The sequence below is a fragment of the Protopterus annectens genome, chromosome 3.part1 (genome assembly GCF_019279795.1).
Source record: "Protopterus annectens isolate FY-2018-M chromosome 3.part1, PAN1.0, whole genome shotgun sequence".
Taxonomy (NCBI): Eukaryota; Metazoa; Chordata; order Ceratodontiformes; family Protopteridae; genus Protopterus; species Protopterus annectens.
In genome coordinates, this window is record NC_056732.1 from 164,442,513 (window position 1) to 164,468,067 (window position 25,555).

The 25,555-nt window shown below is 42.4% G+C and overlaps 1 protein-coding gene across 1 annotated transcript in view; it reads right to left on the reverse strand.

The window, feature by feature from the left end:
- ZNF438 (zinc finger protein 438) overlaps positions 1–25,555 on the reverse strand; it is a 1,581,053-nt gene that overhangs the window by 30,353 nt on the left and 1,525,145 nt on the right. Inside the window, exon 5 of the mRNA XM_044066690.1 lies at positions 13,965–15,843. Within this exon, the coding sequence (XP_043922625.1) occupies positions 13,965–15,843 (1,879 nt within the window). The remainder of the gene's footprint in view (positions 1–13,964; positions 15,844–25,555) is intronic.

Consider the following 25,555-nt stretch of genomic DNA (forward strand, 5'->3'; position numbering starts at 1 on the left):
GTCTGTCCGGGAGAGAATCCCGAGACCCTTGGTTCCTTTGGACCCCTTTGCCATGAGGGTGGCATCTATCTAATCCCCCTTTGTCTCTGAGGAAGACAAGTCCTGTGCATCATGAGAAAAATCCTGAGACTTTTGGAACCACATCTTCGCCCCGCACTGATTCCTTGAAAAGGATCATTGCTGGGTTGAAAAGCAAATCCCAACAGCAGACAGGGTCTTCCCATCTTCCTCACTCTGGATCAAGGTGTCTCTAATGGTCTTATCAAAGAGTGTCGAACCGTCAAAGGGGGCATTCATAAAGGACGTCTTGAAGGGCTCCAAGAAAGCACAAAGCCAGAGTCAGTCATGGCGCCTGATGGCCACGGCTGTTTCGGCCACCCTAGAGGCACCTTCAGTTGCATGTGACAGAAGCCTCAAGGAAGTATTGGAAATGGTGGTAAGAGTGGCCATACACCACCTTCTCCTCTGCCAACATGGACCCTGGGACAGACTCAGTGACCTCCTTGACCAGGTCCTGCTGCAGTATAATGACATGTGCCATGTAATTCAGCACACGCAAAGCAAATGTGGCTGAGGCATAGGTCCGCTTCCCAAAATGATCCATGGCCCACAACTCTCAGTCCGGCGGATGGACCGAAGAAAGTACAGTTGTGTACACTTACCATAAATGTAGATGTTTGAGTGTGTTCACTGTTGCAGTCATTACATTTGGGGTTATCCTGCTGGCAGGTTGCCCTCAGTCGGCCTGAATTCCAAAGTCTTGGGTCCTGTGTCAGTGGCTGTCACCTCTTCCCCGACGTCAGGTCATCAGGGGTATAAAAGATGCAGCCGACACCATTTTATTCAGTTTTTCTTGCCCCAGATGTCAGGTGTTATGTAAATAAAACATACATGCACCAGAAATAAGCTTTACCTTCATCTATAAGCAAATACACCACTTGGTTGTATAGATTAGAGACGTAAAGATAAGTTCCAGCAAAAATAAGGGGGATGGCGGGTGGGTAACCTGGACTGCAACAGTGAATACACTCAAACATCTACATTTATGGTAAGTGTAGACAACTGTACTATGTTCTTCGTGTTTCATTGTTGCAGTCATTACATTTCGGTTAAGTCTCAAAGCTATGGTTTGGGGGCTGGAGCTAAACAACATTAGGAGCGGCTATGAGGCCCTGCAGAACTGCAGTGGCAAAGCTTGCCCTGGATTTAGAGTAAAGAGGCAGATTGTAATGTTTTGTAAAGGTATGCACTGAACTTCAAGTGGCAGCCTCTAAAATGTCTTTGGTTTGTACTCCCCTGAGAAAGGCTGCAGAAGTGGCTGCAGCTCTGGTTGAATGTGGCCTAATGCCCTTAGGCACTGGTTTTCCATGCTGTGAGTAGCAGAAACGGATGCAGTGACCTATCCACTTTGAAATAGTCTGCTTGGAGATAACCTTTCCTTGTGATGCTGTGGCATATGCCACTAGTAATTGTTCTGTCTTTCTGAAAACTTTAATTTTGTCCAAGTAGAATCTAAGTCGTCTGTGTACGTCCAAAGAATGCAGAATTTTCTCCCCCTTGTTCTGTGGATTTGGATAAAAGGTTGGCAAATGAATAGTTTGGTTAAGGGCTACACTGGATACCACCTTAGGCATAAATGTAGGGTTTGTTCTCAGAGAGACCCTGTCTGGATAAAAAATGATAAAGGGTTCCACGGCCAGGAGAGCCTGTAGCTCTGAAACTCGTCTTGCAGAAGTTATTGCTAGGAGCAGAGCTGTTATCCAAGATAAGAATTTTATATCTGCAGTAGCAGCTGGCTCAAAAGGAGGTAAGGTGAGTTTTTCCAAGACATAATTGAGATCCCATGCAGGTATTGGCATTCTCCTTGGAGGCCTTAAGTTTTTGGCCCCTCTGAGGTACTGCCTTAATAAAGGATGAGAAAAGAGTGGTGGCTCTGTATTGTAATGAGCCGAAATGGTAGAGGCATGGATTTTAATTGATGAGAAAGATAGGCCTTTGTCCAGCATCTCGGTTAAGCATTGCAACATCTGAGGAATATTTGGAACAGCTGTATCAGTTCCTTGAGCTTGGTTCCAAGCGCAAAATCTCTTCCATTTCCCAACATAGGATTTTCTAGTACTAGGCCTTCTGGCTTCTAAAATTACATCCATCACAGCTTTACTGAGAGGTGTGGTTTATATGGCTACATTATCCGCCATGCTGTCAGGTTTAGGGTCCTGAGTTGGCTGTGCAGAATCTGATTGTTTTGCTGGGACAGTAGATGAGGTATTTGAGGTAAGGTCCAGGCTGGGCATTGGGACAAGTTCCTTAAGATCGGATACCACTACTGGTGTGGCCAGTCTGGGGCAATCAGAATCATTTTTGGTTTCTCCTGCCTGACCTTTAGGAGTACCTTGGGGAGGAGAGGTAGTGGAGGAAAGGCATATACTGATAGGTTTGTCCAGTTGAAAGATAAGGCATCCACTTTCCAAGCTTGTCTGTGATAAGTCCTTGTGCAGAATCTTTTTAGTTGATTGTTTTGAGGGGAGGCAAATAGATCTATGTCCAGGCGTCCCCATTTCTTTGTTATCATGCTGAAGACTTGTGGATCCAGTTGCCACTCGTGGGGATCCATGAGGTTTCTGCTTAGTTCATCTGCCAGCGTGTTTTCCTTTCCAGGCAGGAATTGTGCCTGCAGATGAACTTGGTAAGTCAATGCTGTGTTCCATAAAGCCATGGCTAGTCTGCACAGGGGATAAGAATGAGTGCCCCCCTGTTTGTTTATGTACCACATGACTGTAGTGTTGTCTGTCTATCAGTAGTTGTCCCGGATGAAGTAGGTCCTTGACAGCTGTCAGGACATTTTGAACAGCTAGCATCTCTTTTTGATTGATATGTAGAAGCTTTTGGTTTGTGGACCAGGTGCCCTGAATGCCTCTTCCTGCCATGGGTGCCCCCCGGCATAATCTGATGCATCCGTCGTTAGGCTCTACCTGGTTGGGGGTAGTGAGAATGGCTGTCCCTTGTTTTGTTGACAAGCCTTTGCCCACCATTGAAACTCCTGTTGCTGGCAGGGAATTAAGACTGTGACCCGCGGTGGTGGTGCTGCAGTAGCGTTGTCGCCCCACAGTAAGACGCTGTCCGGTTCGATTCTCAGCTAGAGCGTCTTCTGCGTGGAGATATGCGTGAACGGGCGTACCTTCGTTGAAGGTTGTGTGTTAGGGCTGGTAACTCAACATGTAAAAATCAGCTACCAATCATTAGCGGACCGGAGTTCCACTGTGGCGACCCCTAACCAGGAAAAGCCGAAAGACACAAATTGTTTCCAGACTGTGGCAATGTTGCGTCCAAACACTTTTTAGGTACCATTGAATTTTCCTCATATGCAGTCTTGCATATGGAATTAGTAAGATGCAGGATGCCATGAAGCCCAAAGCCTGCAGAATTTTTCTTGCAGATAACTGGGCCTTTGTTGCCATTTCCTTGAAATAGGTAGTCAGTTGCCTTTGTTTGTCTGGAGTGAGATAAGCCATCTGGGCAGTTGTATTTAAGCTTGCACCCAGGAATATTATCTCTTGAGAGGGTACTAGTTTTGATTTCTTTTTGTTAACTGTGTACCCTAGGCATGTTAAAAGTCTTATCACAAATGTCAGATGCTGCAGTAGAATGTCCTTGTTCTCTGCTTGTATGAGGCAGTCATCCAAGTAAGGATATATTTGTATTCCTCTTTGTCTGCCGTAAGCAATTACTGGTGCCAGGCACTTTGTGAAGACCCTGGGTGCAGTAGATAAGCCAAAGGGCAGTGCAGAGAATTGGTAATGCTTTGAGCCAGCCTTGAATCTGAGGAATCTTCTGCATGTTTGTAGCAAACAACGAACACAGTATCCAGAAAATCTTTTAATAAAATCTCTGACGTCTCGGCCAAAGCCTTCAAGGAGAATAAAATTGTGTACAAACACCCATACTTTATAGCAAACTAATAACTCAATTAAACAATTAAACAATTAATTAATATCTTCTGCATGTTTGTCTGATTGGGACATGCAGGTATGCCTCTTTTAGATCTAAAGTCACAAGCCAAGCCTTGCTGCCCAGCATGGGCAGAAGCTGCTGTAAGGTCAACATCTTGAATTTTGGTATATCCAGGAAAGTGTTTAGAATAGATAGGTCCAGTATTGGTCTCCATGCTTGGTCCCTTCTGGGTACTAAGAACAGTCAAGTAAAATCCTTGTCCCTGCTCTTGCTGAGGCACTTGCTGAATAGCCCTCATGTTCATGAGAGCTGTGACTTGTTTTTGAGCCTCTGCCCATTGATTTTTTGGTAGGTTTGGCCAACCGTTTGCCCTTGGTAGGGTATGGAAATTAAACTTGTAGCCTTGAGACACTATGTCTAGAACCCATTTGTCCTGGGTTATAATGTACCAATTTTGAGAAAAAAGTGCTAGTTTTCCCCCTAAGGGTGCTGCCAGAAGATAAGTGCTTGGTGCAGGCAGGGGGAAGTCATCGGGACTGTTTCCTGAATGATTGTGATTTGTCCTCTCCACCTTTGGAGGTATAAGCACTCCACTGCTTAGACCTGTAGGATCCTTGCGGCTGTGATCTGCCTCTAAGGCGTCTGGATCTGCCCCTTTGAGGTCTGAGACTGGAAAGGACCAATTCTTTGTAGGCCAGTGTCTGCTAAATCTAGGTGGCTGTACCTGTAAGAAATCCTTGACCATTTGCATAGATTTAGCTTTGTCTTCCATTTTCTTTAATACCTCTTCTGCTTTAACACCAAACAAGGTAACATGTTGTAAAGGAGCATCTAATAATTTTGCTTTAACATGGTCAGGCAGATTTTGTTCTTTTAATCAAGCATGCCTCCTAATGACAGAACCTGTAACAGCGGCCTGCAGGAGGCCTCCAGAGAATCAAAACCACATTGCAAAGTATGCTTTCCAACTTGTTCAGCTGCATGCAATAAATCCTGTATTTCTTTGTTTTCTGCACATCCAGAATTTGCCATCATTTTCTGTTTAAGCAGTGTCATGATATACTGTTGATATTTGAGCATATGGAACTGGCAATTTAAGGCCCTTATAGCAAAAGTAGCAGATGTGTAAATCATTTTTCCCCATCTATCCAGAGCTCTAGAAACCCTATCAGAGGGAGTAGGGTTTTTTGCAGTAGAAGCCTTGACCCCTTTTGGACCCTGAGAAATAGTTTCTGGGTCTGCAGTAGGGTTTTTGAAAAGGAATTTATGAGAGTCAGGGACCCTGTAGTATCTGTCCAGCTTAACAGGAGCTGGAGGTAAAGAGTCAGGGGTCAGACAGGACTCCGAGAACACATCATCTACAATGTCCAACACAGATGGAATAGCTAGAGGCCTGTGTTGAGGAAGTAAAAGGAAGTCTCTAAGAAAAGGCTCAGATTCTGAAAAATCTTGGCTCTCCCAGTGGAAGTGCTCCCTCATGGTATGCAAGGTTTCCCCAAAAGAGTAGTCCTCAGGAGGAGAATCTGAAGGAATTGATTCTTCAGCATCAGAATCCTCAGAATCCTCATAGGAGGGAGGAGAATATTCTTGATCAGAAGAGGAATCTGAAGAAATGGAAACCTGATCTGAAGATTCATAGTCTGTCTCTTGCCTAGGCCTCTTATCAGGAGGGGGGTGGGAACCCCTGATCAAGGTAATTAAGTCTTCAGCCATTTTGAGCATCTGTTTTTTGGACACGGAGGCCTGTCTTTGTGGCTGGTGAACTTGCTTCTTTGTCTTTAAAGGTGTTTTAGTCTTTGAAGTCGGTTTAATATATAATTGTTTAGGTCTGAATACACCCTCAGAAGCAGATGCCTGCTCAGCGGCTCCGGACCCATCTGAGGGAATAATCTCCGAGGCTCCAATACCTTGAGTTTCCTGCGGCCTGGCCGACTCCATGTGGGAGTCAGTAGCGGCCTGCGACTCTAAAGTAGCGGGTGTCAGGGGCTGCGAAAGTGCCTCACTGAGAACTGGCGAACCGGCGACCTGCTTAGGAGAAGCTTCGTCGCCGGTTTTGGACCTTGGTTGCCTGTCTTTTTCTTTTTCTTTGCGTTTTTTGTGAACTCCGGTAGTCAGATGGCTATCCGACGACATTGTATAATTAAATCTTCGACAAAAATAGCTTAATGCAAAATCGTACCGACGCTTAACAGTGTGATGGTTAAATCTAGCACAAAACCGACAACTAGCAACGCCGTGGTCAGGGCCTAGGCAAGGAATACAGTAAGAATGAAAGTCCTTATGAGGTATTTGCTTCCCACAAGAAATACACTTATTAACTTTTTCTGACATCGGTCTGGAGGAAGAAAAAAGTTTCCCCAAAGGGGTACTTAGCTGTTAATGAAGCCTTCGGATCTGAAACTCGAACACGAAAATCTCAGGAGTCGGCCGATCGGCACTTGCGAACTGCTTCTGCTTTGGGCACCACGCGTCAAGAAAGATTGAATAAAATGGTGTCGGCTGTATCTTTTATACCCCTGATAACCTGACATCAGGGAAGAGGTTACAGCAACCAAGGCAGGACCCAAGACTTTGGAATTCAGGCCGACTGAGGGCAACCTGCCAGCAGGATAACCCCAAATGTAATGACTGCAACAGTGAAACACGAAGAACATCTCTCCTGAGCAAGTTTTTTCTTAGTGGCTGCTGCAACCACCATGGCATCTACTGGAGATACCTTCGACCAGTGTTGCTTGTCAGATGGGGTGCTGATAACATTATCAGGGTGCTTGGGAATAGGCTCCACCATATCTGGTTCCTTCCATGCCCTGGATGAAATGATGTCCACGAGAGGATCGACAGGAGGGGACACCCAGGCGGTAGACAGTCCTGTGTTAAACGCCTCCAGGAACACAGACTCATCTGGGTTGGGTTTTTGGGTAGAACCCCCCCCCCCCATGCTGGCACAGGATTTCCATGATGTCTCCAAAGGAGAAATCCTCTGGGGGTGATGGGGGAATATTCCCCTTCCTCCTATTCGGTGTCTTCTGTGAGGGACTCCAGTGGGAAGCCCAAGTGCCTCCTTTTGCATGTATGTTTCTCAGGGAGCTCCTCAGGGGGAGTTTCTGGGGAGGACTTGGAAACCTCAGGAAGCTCCCGGGGAGGACCCTGAGTGGGCAGGATGGCAGATTCTGGGCCAAAAAGAGGGGGAGCCAGGATGGACTCCGAGTGAGACGCACTGAATGCAGGGAGCGAACAAACCCCAGTAGCAGGGAAGAATAAACCCAGATCCGCTGCTCTCTGCACCGAAGGGGGAGCCAGATCCGAGCCTCCAGGCACTGAGACTCTGGCTAGAAGGGCCAACTCCAAAAATCTTGAAGCCAACACCATCCATTCGGAGCTGAGCCACAGGACAATGTTCGATGTTGAGGTACCTGGGACCATCAGTGCCGACCCCGACACTGGGAATCCCTGGGCCCGATGACTCCAAAACCAGGGGTCAGATCGGAGAAGCAGCAATGGGAAGGAAAGCAGACTGCGTGCTCCCAGCCCCAGAGGGGGAGGGGGCAAGCAAGACTCCCAAATGGATCTGGGCCTGAATGAACCTCCGCATCATCCTGTCCACCTTGGCTTCAGAAAGACTATTGGTGGACTGGGTGGAGTAAGCCACTGACCCAGGCCTGGAGTGTCATTAAGGGGAGGTAGAAAGGGGAGAACGGCCTCTGGAAATCTACAGCTCCGGTGAAAAATGCGGAGGCCGGAGCAGAGGCAAGTCTCTGGATGGATCCGGCCGGTACTTGGTCGGAGGTCCCTCATGGGAAGTGAGGTCAAGGGACTGCTCTTTAGGGCTGTCCTAGTTCTTGGAATGAGCCTTCTCCCCGTCCCCAGACTTCTTAGAGGGAGGTTGAGTCCCAGAAGCTGGGGCAGAAGAGGTAGAGGGGACTGCTGCTTCCGAAGGAAGGAGGCCCTTCAAAATCAGTTTGTTCCTCCTGTTAATCAGCAAGTGGGGGTTGAAACCCATGCAGATCGAACAGGAGGTCTCTAAATGCTGAACCCCTAGCCTGGCCATCAGAGGGGGGGGGGTAGCTTGTGGCCACATTCAGCACATTTACTGAAGCCTGGTTTGGATGGCTCTGCCATGGCTAGAGGAAAACACCCACACACACTCACACAGCCAAGGATAGAGAGGAACTTTTTTTTTCTGGAACCCGGCGAGCTAGTGCACAGGGATAGGGTAGGGTAGGTGAGGAAAGATAGTGACAGGTAGAGGATTACAGAGTAAAACAGGAAAGATTTACTTAGTGAAAAAGAAGCTTGGAGCTATAAACCACACTGCTGATTATCATGATTGGCAAATGAGATCTGAGGGGAGGAGGGAGACAGGGGTATTATGGGTAGGGGAGGAGCTTGGTGCTTGGACCCAATGCTGAAAAAATGTGTCCAAGTCGGATCTGTACCAGATCCATATTCCCACATGTTGAAGACCATATGAAAACAACTTCAGATCCACTGTTGTCTGGGACAGAAGGGAGTAATCTTGGGGGATTCCTCCTGAGTCTTCAAAATTACCTGGTATATCAGTGGAAAGGGTGGAAAAACATACAGGAATATTACTATACAAGGAAAGGAAAAGACATCAGTGTACCAGGCCTTCTTATATGGAGTCCAGGTGCAGAATTCTGCCAGCAAATTGTTCAGAGTGGCAGAAAAATGGTCTACTTGAGGAATTTCCCACAGATGGATTAAATCTTGATAGATAGCCTAATACATTTTCCATTCATGAAGCTCTGACTTTGTCCTGTTCAGCTTGTCTGCACACAATTTTGCTCGGTCAGGATACATGATACCTACAGAGTGAGACTGTGTTGCAAAACTATATCCCAGGCTAAAACTGCTAGTCTGCAACGGGGGTAAAGACCTGGTTCCCCATTGCTTGATGGTGTACCACAAGGATTTGGTATTGTCTGCAACAACATGAAGAGGTCCAAGGGACCCAAGATGACTCAGAGTTGAGTGCCTTGATCTGAGCAAGGCATTTCTTTTGTATTTATGTGCTTGCATCTGTTCTTGGTGTTCCAAACACCGTGAAGTTTTATCTCTTCTGAAACTGTTCCCCAAGCAAGTCTGTGGTGACTTTTGGTGCAGGATGGGAGAAAGAGAGACCTGGATTTCAGGATATTTGCTGTCTCCACCAAATAACTTATTTTCTGACAAACCCGAGAACTGGGATTTGAAAAGCTAAGGGGCATCAATGCTGGGACCATTGAGACTTCAGATGCCATTGTATCTTTTTCATGTGGAGTCTTGGCAGGGGTGTCATAAGAATCATACATGCCAACAGACCCCAAATCCCAAGGTATTCCCTCACATTGACCATAGCGGGCATGGAAAGCCCAAGAAATAAATCTAAGATAAGCTCTTTGAATTAAGGTGTGTGATGGAAGCAACAAAGGCTTCTGAATGTTCTTTCAGAATCCCAGCTTGTCTAAGAGATCTGTCGCTCAACTGAGAAATTCTTGATACTTTGAAAAAGACTTTGCAACAATAAGGAAGTCATCTAAAAAATGGAAAAATGTGGCTAGCCTTTAGCCTGTAATGAGCTATAACTGGAGCTAGACACCATGTGAATACTCTTGGTGCAGTGGATAGTTAAAAGGGTAAGGTGGAGAACTGATAACGTGATACAGACACACAAAACCTTAAGAATCACCTGAGATCTGCAAAAACGGGGAAGGTAAGCATCTTTTACATAAATACTTACTTCACTTAAATGGGGAAGAATGGGTAACAGGTTGTGAAGTGACAGCATTTTAAACTTGAACATTATTACAAACAGGTTTAAGAAAGAAAGTGCCAGAACTGGTCTCCAAGCATTTTCTTTCTTTCTTTGGCACCAAAAACAACCTTGAATAAAACCATTTTTCAAAATGGGAAGAAAGAACTGACTCAATCACTCCCCGAGACAACATATGTTGAAGAACCAGGGAGTAGAGGAGTCTGATGATTGATAAGTGATTAACCCCTGGAAAACAGGCATTTCCTCCCACTGCCATCTATAACCTTGATGAATGATCCTCAGAACCAATTTGTCTGAAACTATCTGTTGCCAAAGAGAGAGACCGAGATTCAGACTTTCTGGAAGGGAAAGGGACTGCCAGGGTTGTGGGGGCAAGGTCCCGTAAATAGCCATTCTGACTGTTTGGACTGTGTTTGGTTTGGGGGGGGGGGGTTCTTGTACTGTTTTTTTTTTCAAAACCCCTTGTCATTTCTTCTTAAACATTTGTTTACCAGCATTTTGCTGAGATAGTTTATTTTATTTCTTGCCAAAAATCGATGAAGAGGTTACAGTATCCCTTAGAAGCAGCAGTAATCAATATGATGAACATCAGATGTAACTTGGTGCTAATTATGACAATCTAGGCACCCAGCAATTTCATGTAAAGTCATATACAGAAATGTGTAGACCATGTTGACAAATGGATGGTATAATTACGTGGAAATGCTAGTCATATGCAGCACAACATAAATTCAACCAATGAGTGGAGTGAGAACAGTACACTGAAGTTCTAAACTAAAACAGAAGCTGTTTAATTATCCCAACAGAAACATATGCTTGATATGCAATGTTATACTACGACCAAGTGGAATGACATGTAGTCATTTCTACTTGACAGATTGTTGCATTAGAGAACTCAATTCCACATTTTAGAGGATATAGTCACCAATATGCTTATTTAAATATTCATACTTTATTGCATACATCTGTTGTGGTCATAATATGTTAATGTGTGCTGGAGATATGATTCTTATGTATTTCATTTTGCTTTTATATTTTAAAGCAGTCCTTGACTATAGTACACTCTAGTTATGTATTAGTTTAATGCTTTTTATATTCAATTTATTAAGAAGAAGAAGGAACACATTAGGGTTTGGGTTTTCAAATAGGTCATCTCTCTGCTCTTTGACGGGACTTCTGGTATGGGTAAGAACAGGAAATCTTTGTGGAAACTGTGTGCTTGCAAATTAATTTGTTTTAGCATTTCTTCTGAACATGAAGCCCTCAGTATTTTGAAGTCCACTATTTAGGAGCACATTTCAAGAAGACACAATGTTCACTGCCCAATTTTCTGTAAGAATTGGTTTCCTAATGTAGTCTCTATCTGGGACACTCACATAAAAGACAAAGAAGACGTGAAGTTAACATTGTGTGATAAACAACCGAATTAAATGACTGCATAATTGGGAAGTCAACTATCCCAGATAATTACCATGTTGATAATATACCCCTAAGAGTCCACACAGTTGTCAGGGATCTGGGTCTGCATGTAGACAGCAGCCTTACTTTCAACCACCACGTGACTACAGTGGTAAGGGAATCTTTTTGTGTCGTTCAACTTATAAGCAACAGCAATGCTGCCTTTGGTATATACTTGACCAGGCATATGCAGCAACTAGAGTGACCCTAGAGGTTCCTTACAAAAAGAATGCAAGGCATAAAAAATGTGCTTATGCAGAGTGCCTTAAAGCTCTTTCCCTCTATTCAGTCTCCTATAGATTGCTGAGGGGTGATCTATGCCAGGCTTACAAGGCAACTGCAAACCCCACTCTTATGAATCTCCTGCATATTCAAAGTCAAACAATACCAGATACACAAGGTCTAGGCACCTGAATTGTTTTGTCTGTGACATAAACAGCCACACAAAAAGCTTCGGTAGTACGGAAATGGAATGGCAGTGAAGAATGATCCAAAACAGTATATTAATACTTAAAGAACACTTTATTAACCAAAAAAATAAAAAATAAAATCAAGCGCCTTCGTCTGCAATGTTGGAGACTTTATAAAGACGGAGCATGTCCATTGAAACAGTACTTTTCAAGCATAGTAATTAAATGGTAATCAAATGGTACACCAATCAACATTCAGCACTCGTGTATAATTCAGAAATAAATACAATGCTGTGTTTAAAGTTCTACATCCCTAGATTTAAATAAAACAGTAACAGCATCTAATCACCTACAATATGCAAGACACACAAAGAATGTTGTCAGACTTAAAAAAGAAACATTATCAAGCTTACAATGCTTGAAAAGGACAGGGTCAAGAATACACAAATGAATATAATATATAAAGAATAAAACCATAAATACAGAATGCATATAAAAAAAAAAAAATATATATATATATATATATATATATATATATATATATATATATTCAAAACTATGAATTATAATTAATCATAAATACTATAAAAATAAGTATTAATTAATATTTATAATTAATTTTATAAATGTTTGAATATTAAGGAAAATTGTGAATATGATGTATAGTTTTATGTTGAGAGTATATATATATATATATATATATATATATATATATATATATATATATATATATATATATATATTTATTCACTTGTACAATCACTTAAGGATATATATGCACAGTTTTTATAGTATATGTAAGTTTATTTATTAAATTAATTATATATATTATAATATATTTATTAAACAGTGTTCATCATTAGTGCTTTTAGAATGAATTTAGTTCCTATGGTATTATTTTTATAGTATTTATGATTATTAATTATAATTCATAGTTTTATACATATATATATATATATATATATATATATATATATATATAGTTATATTTTTATGTGCATTCTGTATTTATGGTTTTATTATTTATATAGTATATTCACTTGTGCATTCTTGACCCTGTCCTTTTAAAGCTTTTTAAGCTTGATTGTTGTGTCTTTCGGCTTTTCCCGGTTAGGGGTCGCCACAGCAATGTTTCTTTTTTAAGTCTGACAACATTCTTTATGTGTCTTGCATATTATAGGTGTTTAGATGCTGTTACTTTTTATTTAAATCTAGGGATGTATAACTTTAAACACAGCATTTTATTTATTTATGAATTATTCATAAGTGCTGAATGTTGATTGGTGCACCATTTGATTACCATTTAATTACTATGCTTTAAAAGTACTGTCTCAATGGGCATGCTCCATCTTGATAAAGTCTCCAACATTGGAGACGAAAGTGCTTGATTTATTTTTTATTTTTTTGGTTAATAAAGTGTTCTTTAAGTATTAATATACTGTTTTGGATTGTTCTTCACTGCCATTCCATTTCCGTACTACCAAAGCTTTTTGTGTGGCTGTTTGGTTTGTCTCATAGGACTTATACATAGTGAGACATAAACAGAACAAGCTAGACAGACTGATGTATATGCTAGAGACTGCCCCTCCTATGGAACAGGCTTCCCATCCATATGAAATTGAGTTCATCTATTACCCAATTTCTGCGCAATCTAGACCAGTGGATGGGGAATAGGAAGCTTACACTAGGCCTGACAGCCATGTTCCTTATGTACACAGGTAGCTTATGAACAACTGGCCCTCAGTTTCTTACTTGGATATAGGATATCATTATTCTTCCAGGAATACTTGGCTAGACTTACTATGAATCTTTGAATCTGTAAGTAAATCAGTTTTAATTCAATGTTTCACTGTAATAATGTGGTACCTGAAAAGACAAATATTACAATGGAAAAGACTGCAAATTAAATAGACCTATCAGATAACCACAAAAGAAAAAAAAAATCAAACAGTACCCAGGACCTGCAAATCTGAATACATTCATTACACCCCTTAGGAAGCTAGGAATAAATGTCAAAAGTAGGTCTGCATCTAAAAGCAGCAGCCATAGAACACAAATTGTCCCCATACTATCATGCAATTCACTAAATTCTCTAGCAACTTGCACTCACACATCCAGTCTGTATGTTTTACATCTTACAAAGGAAGAATAAAAGCATGTGGAACTGGTACTAAAATGCCATAGTACCAGTATTTTCTGATGATCTTCTTTGTTAAAATTACTGGGAACCCATCCAGCCCCCATAAAACTTCATATGCATCAGTGAAAACAGGCTGAATCAGTTGACACCATGAGGTAGCGGGCCCTAAAACAAAATTTAAAATGAAAAATAGCTTTACATACAAGAAAGTAACATTTTGTGTACTCACTTTTCCATGCATCCCACTTCACTATCTGTTGTTGAACAGCAATATTCATTTTCCTTCAATGCACTGTCTTGCTTTTGTTGTGTTGGACAAGGCACAACATTAATGATGACTTTGTGCACTTCTTTCAGATGACCAAAATATACTCCCACATGGCCAAAACATTTAGAGCAAAATCCACAGTGTATTTTCTTTTTAAGGTGATTTTCACCATGATGGAGCTTCATGTGAGTGCTAAGGCTACCAGAATGAACATACGTCTTGCGACAGATTCGACAAGTGTAAGGCCTGCTGTTTGTGTGCGTATTCATATGGTCCCTAAGATGATGCTTAAGCTGAAATCCACGATTACAAATGTGGCATTTAAACCACTGTCTGGATATAATTCTGTAGGGACTAGGGTGCTTCAGGGAAGTGCTGCCGCACTGTTGACAAGTGAGGGTTTTAGCATTAAGGGTATATTCCTGATCCATACATTCACCAGTGTCAGAGGGTATCAGGTTTGTAAAAGATGCCAGGGGAGTCTGCATAACCACTAGGGGTTTAGGTCTAATACTGCGATACTTTTTAAAAACATCAGTATTTTTAGCCTTGGCTTCCTTTGATTCCAGCTGAGTCTTTTCTTTACACTTCCTCATCACGTTGTTACCGTATTTCATTTTCTTGACCTGAGATGACTTAATCTGATCTGCACCACTTCTTTTTCTACCCCTCCTCTTGCTTGTGGCAGAATGTTGCCTCTTTAAAACTCCTGTAGCAAACTTTTCTGATGAAGCTACTAAAGATCTGCAAGTTGCCTGTTTGGAAGTATGCTGTAAGGCCAGAGTGGAAGACATGTCAACAACTGTGCCTAAAATAGAAGTTAATGTAGTACAGGCAGATGTTATTTTGCCAACCACTTTTCCTGATTTAGAAGATTTATTAGTCACACTAGCTTTTTGTTTAGGTTTTAAATTACTGCTCTTTTTCACCCTTGAATACGGTAATATAGGTATCTTTCCTTTAGGTACACTTGGAAACAGCTGAGCAGTATTTCCAAATATTGCTGGTGACAGCACTGTAATAGGATTTGCAGGTACAACAGATGCTTCTTCTGGTTTCTTAATTTTCACAGCAGGGCACATTGCAGACTCATTACTGCTTACTAATGTATCTGCACTTTGTTTCACTGAAACATCTTGTCTAACCAGAGAAGGCAATTTGTCCTTTTTTGATGAACCCAATAGACAGGTGGAAGTAACCTGTTTATCATTTTCACATTTGTTTGCTAACAAAGGTTCTGATTCAACTGAGGTGCTATCAGTAACAAGTGTTGCAACTGTGAATTCTTCAGCACTTGAATCTATTAATAATACTTGCTCAGATGAATCTACAGCAGAAGAAGCCCTTGGATGAACAGCAGGGGGCGGTAAGCACTCATTCTGTACTGATGCCTTAGTTTGCATTTGTTCAACAGCTTTCAAAGGCATAGCTGAAATAGCAGTCTGTACAAGTCTTTTATCAGCATTTGTTTTGCTCCTTACTGATTGATACCTCGGAATTGGTAATTTATAATTTTCTGGAACAGAAATACTTGACATCTGTACTGACTGAGTAGAGTGACCTGGTGATGAGGTTGAAGCTTGTGGCACAGCTACAAGTGAGTATGTTGTCTCCTGCCCAGGCACTTGCATTAAAGCATAGTTATGTGCAGGCATTACAACTGATTTAGGACCGTTTATTAAAAGGTGGCTAGTCTGAATATCAGGCAATGAAGAAGTATAAGGGAATCCTGGTGATGGCTGAAATTCTGCACCAATTTTTGGAGCAATGTTCCGAAAATAACTTTTAGCTTGCATACCTTTTTTCTGATATATTGTTCTAGAAGCAGGTTTACTGCCATCTGTTAAAAAAGACAGAAGATGATTTTCAGTTTTTGTCTTTTCATATGAAAAAAAAAGATTAGAAAACAAAACTCAAAAAGTTATCAAAGACAATACAACAAATCCTTAAGTATATATATATATATATATATATATATATATATATATATATATATATAAACATGCAGATTATTTAATTATATACATATAGTTAAAAAGTAAGACCTTAAGAAGGCATCCAATGGGTTACTTAAAACTTAATCACAAGAGAGGAACAATCACCTAAACTTTGTCAAAGATGATACAAGTTAATGCAAGAGAAGGTTAGCAGCTACAAACAAAATTAATTAAATATAATAAACATGTTATGTCCCACTTTGCATACAGTGCATGAACATTTTTTCAAACTCATACGAGATAGAGAAGAGTCAACTATATTGTCACTACTGACTCTTCCCAATTAAAACAGATGGCTTCCACTGGCTGGGTATGTGGACCTACTGGTGCCTGAGTTTAAATGAAATTTGATGGAAAAAAAAAAAGGAACACAATGTGAGAAAAACAAACTGAATAAATGAGACTAGAAGCAGTACCACACAAAAGCAAACAGTACAACATAACTAACCCCAAATGAATAATGATGGAAACTACATACCAAACATTACTAAAACCTCAATGCAAAAATTCAGATAGCAAAAAAAATAATAATGAAATAAAATAAAAAAATGAAGCTAACCTGTCTAGGGTTAGGGTTAGTACACATGAAAAAGGCAGTGCAGGGGGGTTTCACCTTACACTAAGCCTAATCCCAACCCTAACTCTAATCAACCCTAGTACTATCCACATGCACATAAACACACTCAAAACAGCAAAATGTTTTGTAATTACAAAGCACTGTGACATTCTGATACACATACAATTCTGAATTGTGAGATTTACCAACTGACATTCTGATTTTTGACAGAATGATGTTTGGTTTAGTAATAGAAATGCACAATAAACTGCATTATCTATGAGAGGGGTTATGCCCTGCACACCCCTCTGCTTAACCAGCCCTATTATACGAATGTCATAAAGTTGACCAAGTGAATACCACCACCTGGTATCCTACCAGTTCGATCCATGCCTGCGACTACTGCACTCCTCTTTTTCAGACAGACATACCCAAAGTGTTACAAAGCTTGCCTATCTGAGTCTGATACAAAAAGATACTCCTTACACTATGAAAGAGATTTAAAGACTGTACCTGTTACCAGCATCTTACATATACCTGAAACCATCTTCTTTGGAATTGTGGTGGGTGTGTGTGTATGTGTGTGTGTGTGTGGGGGGGGTTAAAGATGAGTACAGTATACAGCAGGGTAAAAAGTAGGACAGCTAGGCTCATGGCACAGATGAACTCAACACTCATTACTAAAGGGTTGCTGAATCAAGCTCTGATCCAAGCATAAGGTGTTAAAACCTGAACCTACCAAGGTGACATTTTTTTAATGTCAATCTTTTCCAGTAGCTGAAATTACTAAACAAAGATGACAGAAGACATTTTACAATTTTTGCCAATTATACTGCATATTACAAAGTTTATTCCTCTAAATGTGTTGGTGACTGTACATTAGATGCATATCCTTGACGCTCAAAATATTAACACTACTAGTTCAAAACCCACATATGGTAAATATGATAATGGGGGGTTTCAAAAAGATTCACAATGCTGTGGCACAATGCCAAATGTCAAAGATGTCATGACATCATAGTGACCATTGCTGCTGAGCTATGTAATAGTGACAGTATAGCACCAGTGTTCTGGGAAAGTGGCTACACAGTAAATTACAATAGCTATGCTACTGATCTATAGTGAAATGGCTACCCTAAAAGCAGTTATGTGACCAATGTGGTAAAACCAGTAATGCTGCATGCCTCAGGCTGTGTGTGTGTTCACGCATACAACAAAGGTCCTCATAGCTGCAACACAGGGACTGCAAGTAGGCCACAGTGGGCCAGCACAGAAAAGTGTCAACTCAGTTTATCATACAAATGGTCGGAAGGGAAGGCAAAAAAGGGGCACTAGCAAGCAGAGGAACACACACACACACACACACACACACACACACACACACACACACACACACACACACACACACACACAGAAAGAAAAACAGGTGTGACTGGACATTTTGGGGGCATGACCATTAATTTTTGGGAAAGGGTAGATGGGGATGGTGGCATGGAATTTGTGTGGGAAGGATAGGAGGAGACAGGACAGACAAATATAAAATGCAAACAGTGACAGACAGGGGTGGTATGGACACAAAATGTGGTACAAAGTGGAAGAATGCAAGCATACAGAGGTAGGACAGCTAGTGATGGGGAGGACTGGACTACAAATAGGGCATGGTGAGTGATACATTAGCAAGAGAAACTCTGATAGGAGATAGGGCAGTGTACACGAGTACAGACCCAATCCAGATATCAGCCACCTCTGTGGCAAATGTCTTAGGCAGGCTGTGCTCCTAGCAGTCTGACAGCCAGAGCTGACTCTACCAGCTGCGGCAGAAGGTACTCAATGATTCCAGTGTGAGTGTCCAGCAGCTGGAGTAGCTTCCATGCAACAATTCACATCTGACGCTGGCTGACTATATAGAATGCTTCCAGACCACTATCAGAAGAGCAGTTTATGCTTCTCCCTCTTGAGAGGAGGCCACAGAGGTCTCCCACGTCCTTCAAGTCATTTTCAACAGGCTGTCCTTCATTCCTCTGTACAGAGGCAGGACTGATAACTAGCGACGGAACACTAGGTGCATAAGCTGGAGAAGATCCATGAGGCCATCACCACTCCACATCCTACAGTTTATGTCCGATGATGTTTTACTTTTTTTGCTGTACAAATATTTTTTTTCTGTTGCTTTTATAGCGTGTACAGATGATGGTCTCCCAGGTTAAGCCAGTAACCAGTCCACCTGGATGAGTGCTCTGCCATGGTTATCAAAGAATAAATAAATAAATTTACAGAATATGGGGCCAAAAACACAGCATATTAATACAGCTGTCTATGACCAATATAATTTCAGTACAACTTGAAAGACATGGGCATAGTATAGAATCCCTACCACCTAGACAGCCTGTAAGACCTCCTTAGAGAGGTATCCCCTTTTGAAGGCTACTGTCTCAGCCAATGTAAAAGAGTACAAAGATTAATCCATACAATATGCTCTTGCCAGCAGAAGGTAAGGAAACCAACATAAAACAGAAAAAAAATGACAAAACTCAAATACAGTTCTTACTGTAAAATGCTGTTTCATACTGCCTATCCTCTACCTCTCACTGGTGGGGCAGGTCAGGATGGTGTCTTCAACAGGTGACTAAAGTATTTCCTGCCCTGCTTGCCAGAGTGGGTGATGCTAGCAACTGGTGGCAGACATCAGTCTTTTATAAGGGGCCATCATAATAGCCCAGCAGGTACATACAATAGATTTTAGTTTCCTGGCTGCACCAGGCAGGAGCATTGACATGCCCAGAGAATGAAGAGGAAATGTGCAATAAACAGGTCTCCAGAATCACGTGATGTGTATCATCGGGCAGCAACGTTGCGTTACCGAAAACATCACAGAGTGCTGGTGCTATAGGCTTCACAGTGTCTGTGCACAAGCATAGTGTGCACATGCCCTATTAACCTGGGAAAAGACAAGAAATAGCACAGTAGTTCACCCTAGATGTGATAGCACAATGCATTATCATATTTAATCACTATGTTACGAGGCCTGCTCTACTGCAATTACAAGTGTGATCATGTAAAACAAACAAGACAAGAACAGGAATACAGTGGAAAAGACTTTGTACTGTGATACAGGCAGAGTGAAAAAAGATAAGACAAATAGCAATGTACCTCAGTACTGCACTTAACACCCATGGTACATGGAAGCAACTAGGACAGACAGAAAACAGTAGCTTGGGTGAGGCAGCATAACACAAGGGCATGATAAGTTTCTGTCCAGCTGAGGGGCAGGCTCAACCTGACAGAACATGGCACAAGGTCATAACAGATGAATGTCACAGTGGGAGTGACACTGTGGGTTGTGTGTATACAGACTGTAAGACATGCTACAGGGAAAACAATGTCTCTGTGCATAGGTCATGGCATAGTGAGGTGAAAGGCACAGCAGATTTGCATCACCACTGGTTTTTAGTACAGTGACACAAGAAGGGGAAGAATTACACACACTGTAGTGGACATTGTAACACACAGTGTGGTCAGCATGAGGAAATGCAATTGCTGCAGGGACTGCTGAATGACCTGTAGCGCATGCACAGTGACATAACATATACAGACCTATGGCTGAAAAGGCATTGATTGGTACATCTATGAGGATTCTGGCTAGTACCCACCATGGCCATGCAAAAGTTTGGATTTGTGGTAGACAGTCACAGGTCAAGCTTATACAGATTGGCACACTGTTTTGGAGAGTACATCACTGTACCCCTGGGCCAGTGGCAGCCACCATACCCAGTTATAGCCAATCACAGGATTGATGTTAATTATCTGACTCCATCACAGGAATGCTCCATCAGATCAACTGCTCTGATTCCCACAGTCCCACACCATCCCAATTCCCTGTTGATCATCTAAGTGCTATAGCCATGCTTGGATTTGGGGATGCTGTTCATCTACTGGTTTCCAATTTGGGAAATGGCACCAGGGTTCATGCATGCTCTCCTGAAGTTATTTAGCACCAATTGTGTGAAAACACTATGGTACATCTGGCTAAAGGTCACAACATGGAAACTCCACTCTGATGGGAGGTTGGAATACGTAACTCCCCAATCACCTACCTGCTTGCATGACTATTACATCCACCTTCCACGAACTTAAACTTTATGGCAGTACTGTTGTCACCTGTCACTTCTCCCAACTCACCCCTCTGGCCAGTGTGGGTAAGGTAACATTTGATACACAGTATAGTCAGTCAGCGCACTGTAATGCACAGTCTTGGAATCTTAATGCATGCATAAGTTCCCATTTTTGCTGTTACTATCATTGGTGATACAGTATACCAGAAGGCACCTCTTTGACATTGCTGCACAGTACTGCACACATCTCTGCCTTGCATGGGGTGCCGCTACACTGGTTCTTCCAATACATCTTTGCTGGACTCCTAGTCCTCTGGTGCCATCAGGCAGTACTGCAAAGCTCCCAAGTTGTAGCTGCTTCCATACAAGCATACTGTGAAATGTGGCTGCAGGTCTCAGATGCATGCTGCAATGCACCACCAGATGTACCCAAACAGTGTGCATTCAGGAGTCCAAAAATACATTTCATAAGATACTGTGTCTGCTAATGCACTATGATCAGTTAGGGGGGGTTGCATGGGGATCATCAGCAACATTTCCAAGCCATATGCTGTATCACCAGCAAAACACACAACAGTGGACGACACTATGTGTAGCCTGCTGCTTACATCTATGGACACAGCATAACCTGGCCTCTGTAATTGGCAATGGGTGCACCTACCAACTAGATGATCCTGTCAAAAGTCATCCCACACAAAATGCTGCTAGAGGTTGCTTATGTGCTATGTAGGAATAACTACTACTGTCTGGATGGCATGCAGAAACATTGTTAATACCTTGCACATTGTATACCACCTGGCAATTGATGCAGTGAATGCCCTTCCAATGGATATACTGGATGTCATTTGGAAGAGATGGGGCCTTGATGGTAATGTGGGTATAATCAATGGCCCTCAGGACTTCAGGGAAATAAGCTATGTTGCAGAATGTACTCATGGTAGTGGTTGTCTCCTCTGCTGTCCATAGAAACTGTGATGCCTGTGCCCTGACCTAGCAATCAAGGAGCTTCAATCCTCACCACTAACACCAGAGAGGGCATCTCATATATGAGGAAAGGATAACAAATACACACAGTAAAGTGCAATTTCCCTTAAGAGCACACAGAGATCACAGTCAGTCCGGGGCTGGTCACTCCCTTGCTCTCCAGGTCCCCAATAAGACTCCCCATTGGCACAGCTATAGGGTCCAGATCTCAGCCTAGTGGGCAAGCTAAAACCTCTAGCACCCTCTCTGTCCAACCAGTGTCCCTGCCCAAGTAGCTGACGCACACACCCTCATGCACTTTGGGAAGCATTTATACAACCACACAGACACTCCTGGGGAAGGCCAGCACAGTTTCTGCAGCTATACGGTAGTTCCACTTGCCACTACCCAGTAATACTTATCAGCTACTCAAAGGCCCTTAAAAGGGTGTCCAGTTATTACTGTGCAATATTATTATCCAATTGGTAGTTGTGACTAAACAGTCAAGGCTTATTTAGAGTGACTTGGACAGTAAACTCTATAAATATGCAATGTATTCTAGAGCTTAAATTATCTCTACACAAAACAGCCGCAGTTGAAAGGTTTTAAAATATTTAATAATAAATAATTAAAACCAGAAGACAATAATTTCTACTACACAGTGCTAGTCAAGAGTTCAGAGATCACACAGAAATACTTAAAATAATTCAGTAGTACAGTTCTGACATCAGAGAAAAACACAGTCTAATCTTTCTAGTTGCTAGATATTTCTAAAAGAAAACAAAAGTCTAAGATAACTTATATATGAGCAAGACAGTGCTGTGAGTTGGATGATCAAGAGAAAATGCTTAATGCCTTGTGATTCTCTCTGTTTAAATTGCTATTGCAGTCCTTGTTGGCATTATAACATTTCTTTTTCCACTTTCCTGGTGTTTCCAGGCTAACAGATACTACATAACTGCTATCTTGCACCTGCAGGAAACTACATCAATAAAAGACATTCCACATGTAAACTTTAGTAATTATTCCTTAAGTTAAAACAATTGGCAGGATGCTTCACTCCAGACTCATTAACTCCAAATTCTAACTTCAAAGGAGCACACATGAAATAATTTAAATTTCAAAGGACAGACAAGAAATTCTTGACTTAGCTTTCTTTACAGCAGAGGGCAATGTTGCTACATTGTTTTAACTTCAACATTTTACAGCTTATTGTTTCATTTAAGAAAACAAGCCTGTAATTCAACATTCATATTTACAAATGACAGAATTATTTATAAAATCCTATCTGGCTAGGCTGGCAGCCTTCACAGAAACCACATGTATCCCTGAATGCTACAGCATCATGTTAAGGAACTGATGTAGGACACATAAGATTGTGGACAGAAAAAAACTGTTAATGTGTCCCCTTATTGGACACTAAAATGTCTCTGTAGAAAGGATGGTTTACGTTACAGAAATCTTTATGTCCTCTGGGATACGCAGCCCATGTACACCCATCTATTCCATATGTGGGTGATACGTGTCTACTAACATCTTTATCTCTGTCAGTTCCCAATGTTCTGATCATGCTGGTGAAGGTATATCAGCTGCTAATAGAAAGTACAGTTGTGTACACTTACCATAAATGTAGATGCTCGAGTGTCTTCACTGTTGCAGTCATCACATTTGGGTTATCCCTGCTGGAGTAGCCCTCGGCTAGCCTGAATACCAGAGACTTAGTATTTTTGAGTCGACTGCTGTCGCTTGTAGACTGATGTCAGGTTGTCAGTGGTATAAAGGAAGGCAGCTGACGTCATTACATCAGTTTTTCTTGCCCTAACCAGTCAGGAGTCACAAAGAAGGAGGCCAGGCTCTGGTGGCAGGACCCTACCAGTGGAAAAAAATACCAATATGTCCCTTGTAAGGAAAGGAGAACAACAAGGAAGAAAGGTAACAAAAAGAAAAAGGGGAAGGAGGGAGGGAAACCAGGACTGCAACAGTGAAGACACTCGAACATCTACATTTATGGTAAGTGTACACAACTGTACTATGTTCTTTGTGTTTCACTGTAGCAGTCATCACATTTGGGTAGATTCCCAAAGCTGAGGAAATGGGTGGAGGCAGTCAAGGAAGCTAGGGGCTGGCTAGCATGCCCTGCAAGATTGCAGAGGCAAAACCTGGCCTGGATTTAGAAAAGAGTGGCAGGTGGTAATATTTTATAAAGGTGTGAACAGAAGTCCAGGTGGCAACCTCCAGGATGCCCCTGGTGGGGATTCCTCTGAGGAATGCTGCAGAGCTGGAGGCTGCTCTGGTGGAGTGGGTCCTGACCTCTTTGGGGGGAGGCTTGCCATGCTGTTTGTAGCAGGAATGGATGCAGTGTGCTATCCATTTGGAAATGGTTTGTTTGGAGATGGCTTTGCCCTCTGCTCCTGAAACAAAGCTAACCAGCAGTTGATCAGATTTTCTGAAGGGTTTAGTCCTGTCCAGATGGTATCTGAGCTGTATGTGCACATCTAGAGAGTGCAGAATCCTTTTCCTCTTGTTCTGAGGGTTAGTAAAGAAGGTGGGCAAATGGATGTTTTTGTTTGAGAGCCACACTGGATACCACACTGGGCATGAAGGATGGATTAGATCCGATGGATATGCTATCTGCATGGAAGACGATGAAAGGTACCGCTGCCATGAGTGCTTGCAGCTCTCAGACTCTTCTGGCTGAAGTGATAGCCAGGAGGAAGGCAGTCTTCCAGGAGAGAAATTTTAGCTCTGCAGAAGAAGCTGGTTCAAATGTAGGCAGGGTGAGCTTTTCCAATTCAAAGTTAAGGTCCCAAGCTGGCGTTGGTGCCCTTCTGGGGGGCCTCAAGTTGTTAACCCCTCTGAGGAGCTGCTTGATCAGAGGGTGTGAAAAAAGGCTGCTCAGTGGGAAAATGAGCAGAAATAGCTGAGGCATGAATTTTTATAGAGGAGAAAGAGAGACCGCTGTTTATTATGTCAGCTAAATAATCCAAGATGAGAGGGATGGAGGGCTGTGCCACATTGGCCTGCTTAGCCTGGATCCAGGTGCAGAACCTTTTCCATTTATCTGCATAAGACTTTCTGGTGCTAGGGCATCTGGCCTCTCGGATAAAATCCAGCACCTGTTTACTGAGGAGGGCAGATTGGTCAGGGGTCTGGTTATAAGCCAAGCTTCCAAATTGAATGTCTGCAATTGGGGGTGCACAAATTCCCCTTCCCTCTGGGTTAGGAGGTTGGGAATCTGAGGAAGATTCCACGGGGACAGTGGGGGCAAGCTGTGCAGCAAGGGGTACCAGTGCTGTCTGGGGCTATGAGGAAGGTCCTTGTTTTTTCCTCCCTTATTTTGATCAGTACCTTGGAAATGAGAGGGAGGGGAGGAAAGGCAAAGACCAAGAGGTTTACCCAGGGGAAGGACAGGGCATCTACTTTCCATGCTATGCAGTGATGCTCCCTGGTGCAGAATTTGCTGAGCTGATGGTTGGTGTGGAAGGCAAAGAGATCGACCTCCGGTGTTCCCCATTTCAGAGTTATTAGTAAAAAAGTGTTTCTGTTGAGCTGCCACTCATGGGGGTCCAACAGTTTTCTGCTTAATTGGTCTGCCAGGGAGTTGAGAGAGCCTGGCTGGTATTGTGCTAACAGGTGTAAATGCATGGAAGAGGCTGTGAACCAAAGGGTCATGGCCAACCTGCACAGCGGGTAGGAGTAAGTCCCTCCTTGCTTGTTGAAGTACCACACCACTTTGGTGTCATCTGTTTTGATTAGGAGAACCCATGGTGACAGAAGGGGTTTGGAGGCTATCAAGGCCTACTGCACAGCCATCACCTCTTTTAGACTGATGTACAGGGGGAGTTGCTGGGGGTTCCATTGGCCCTGTATGCACCTGCTGTCCAGGTGTGTACCCCAAGTGTATTCTGATACAGTTGTGGTGAG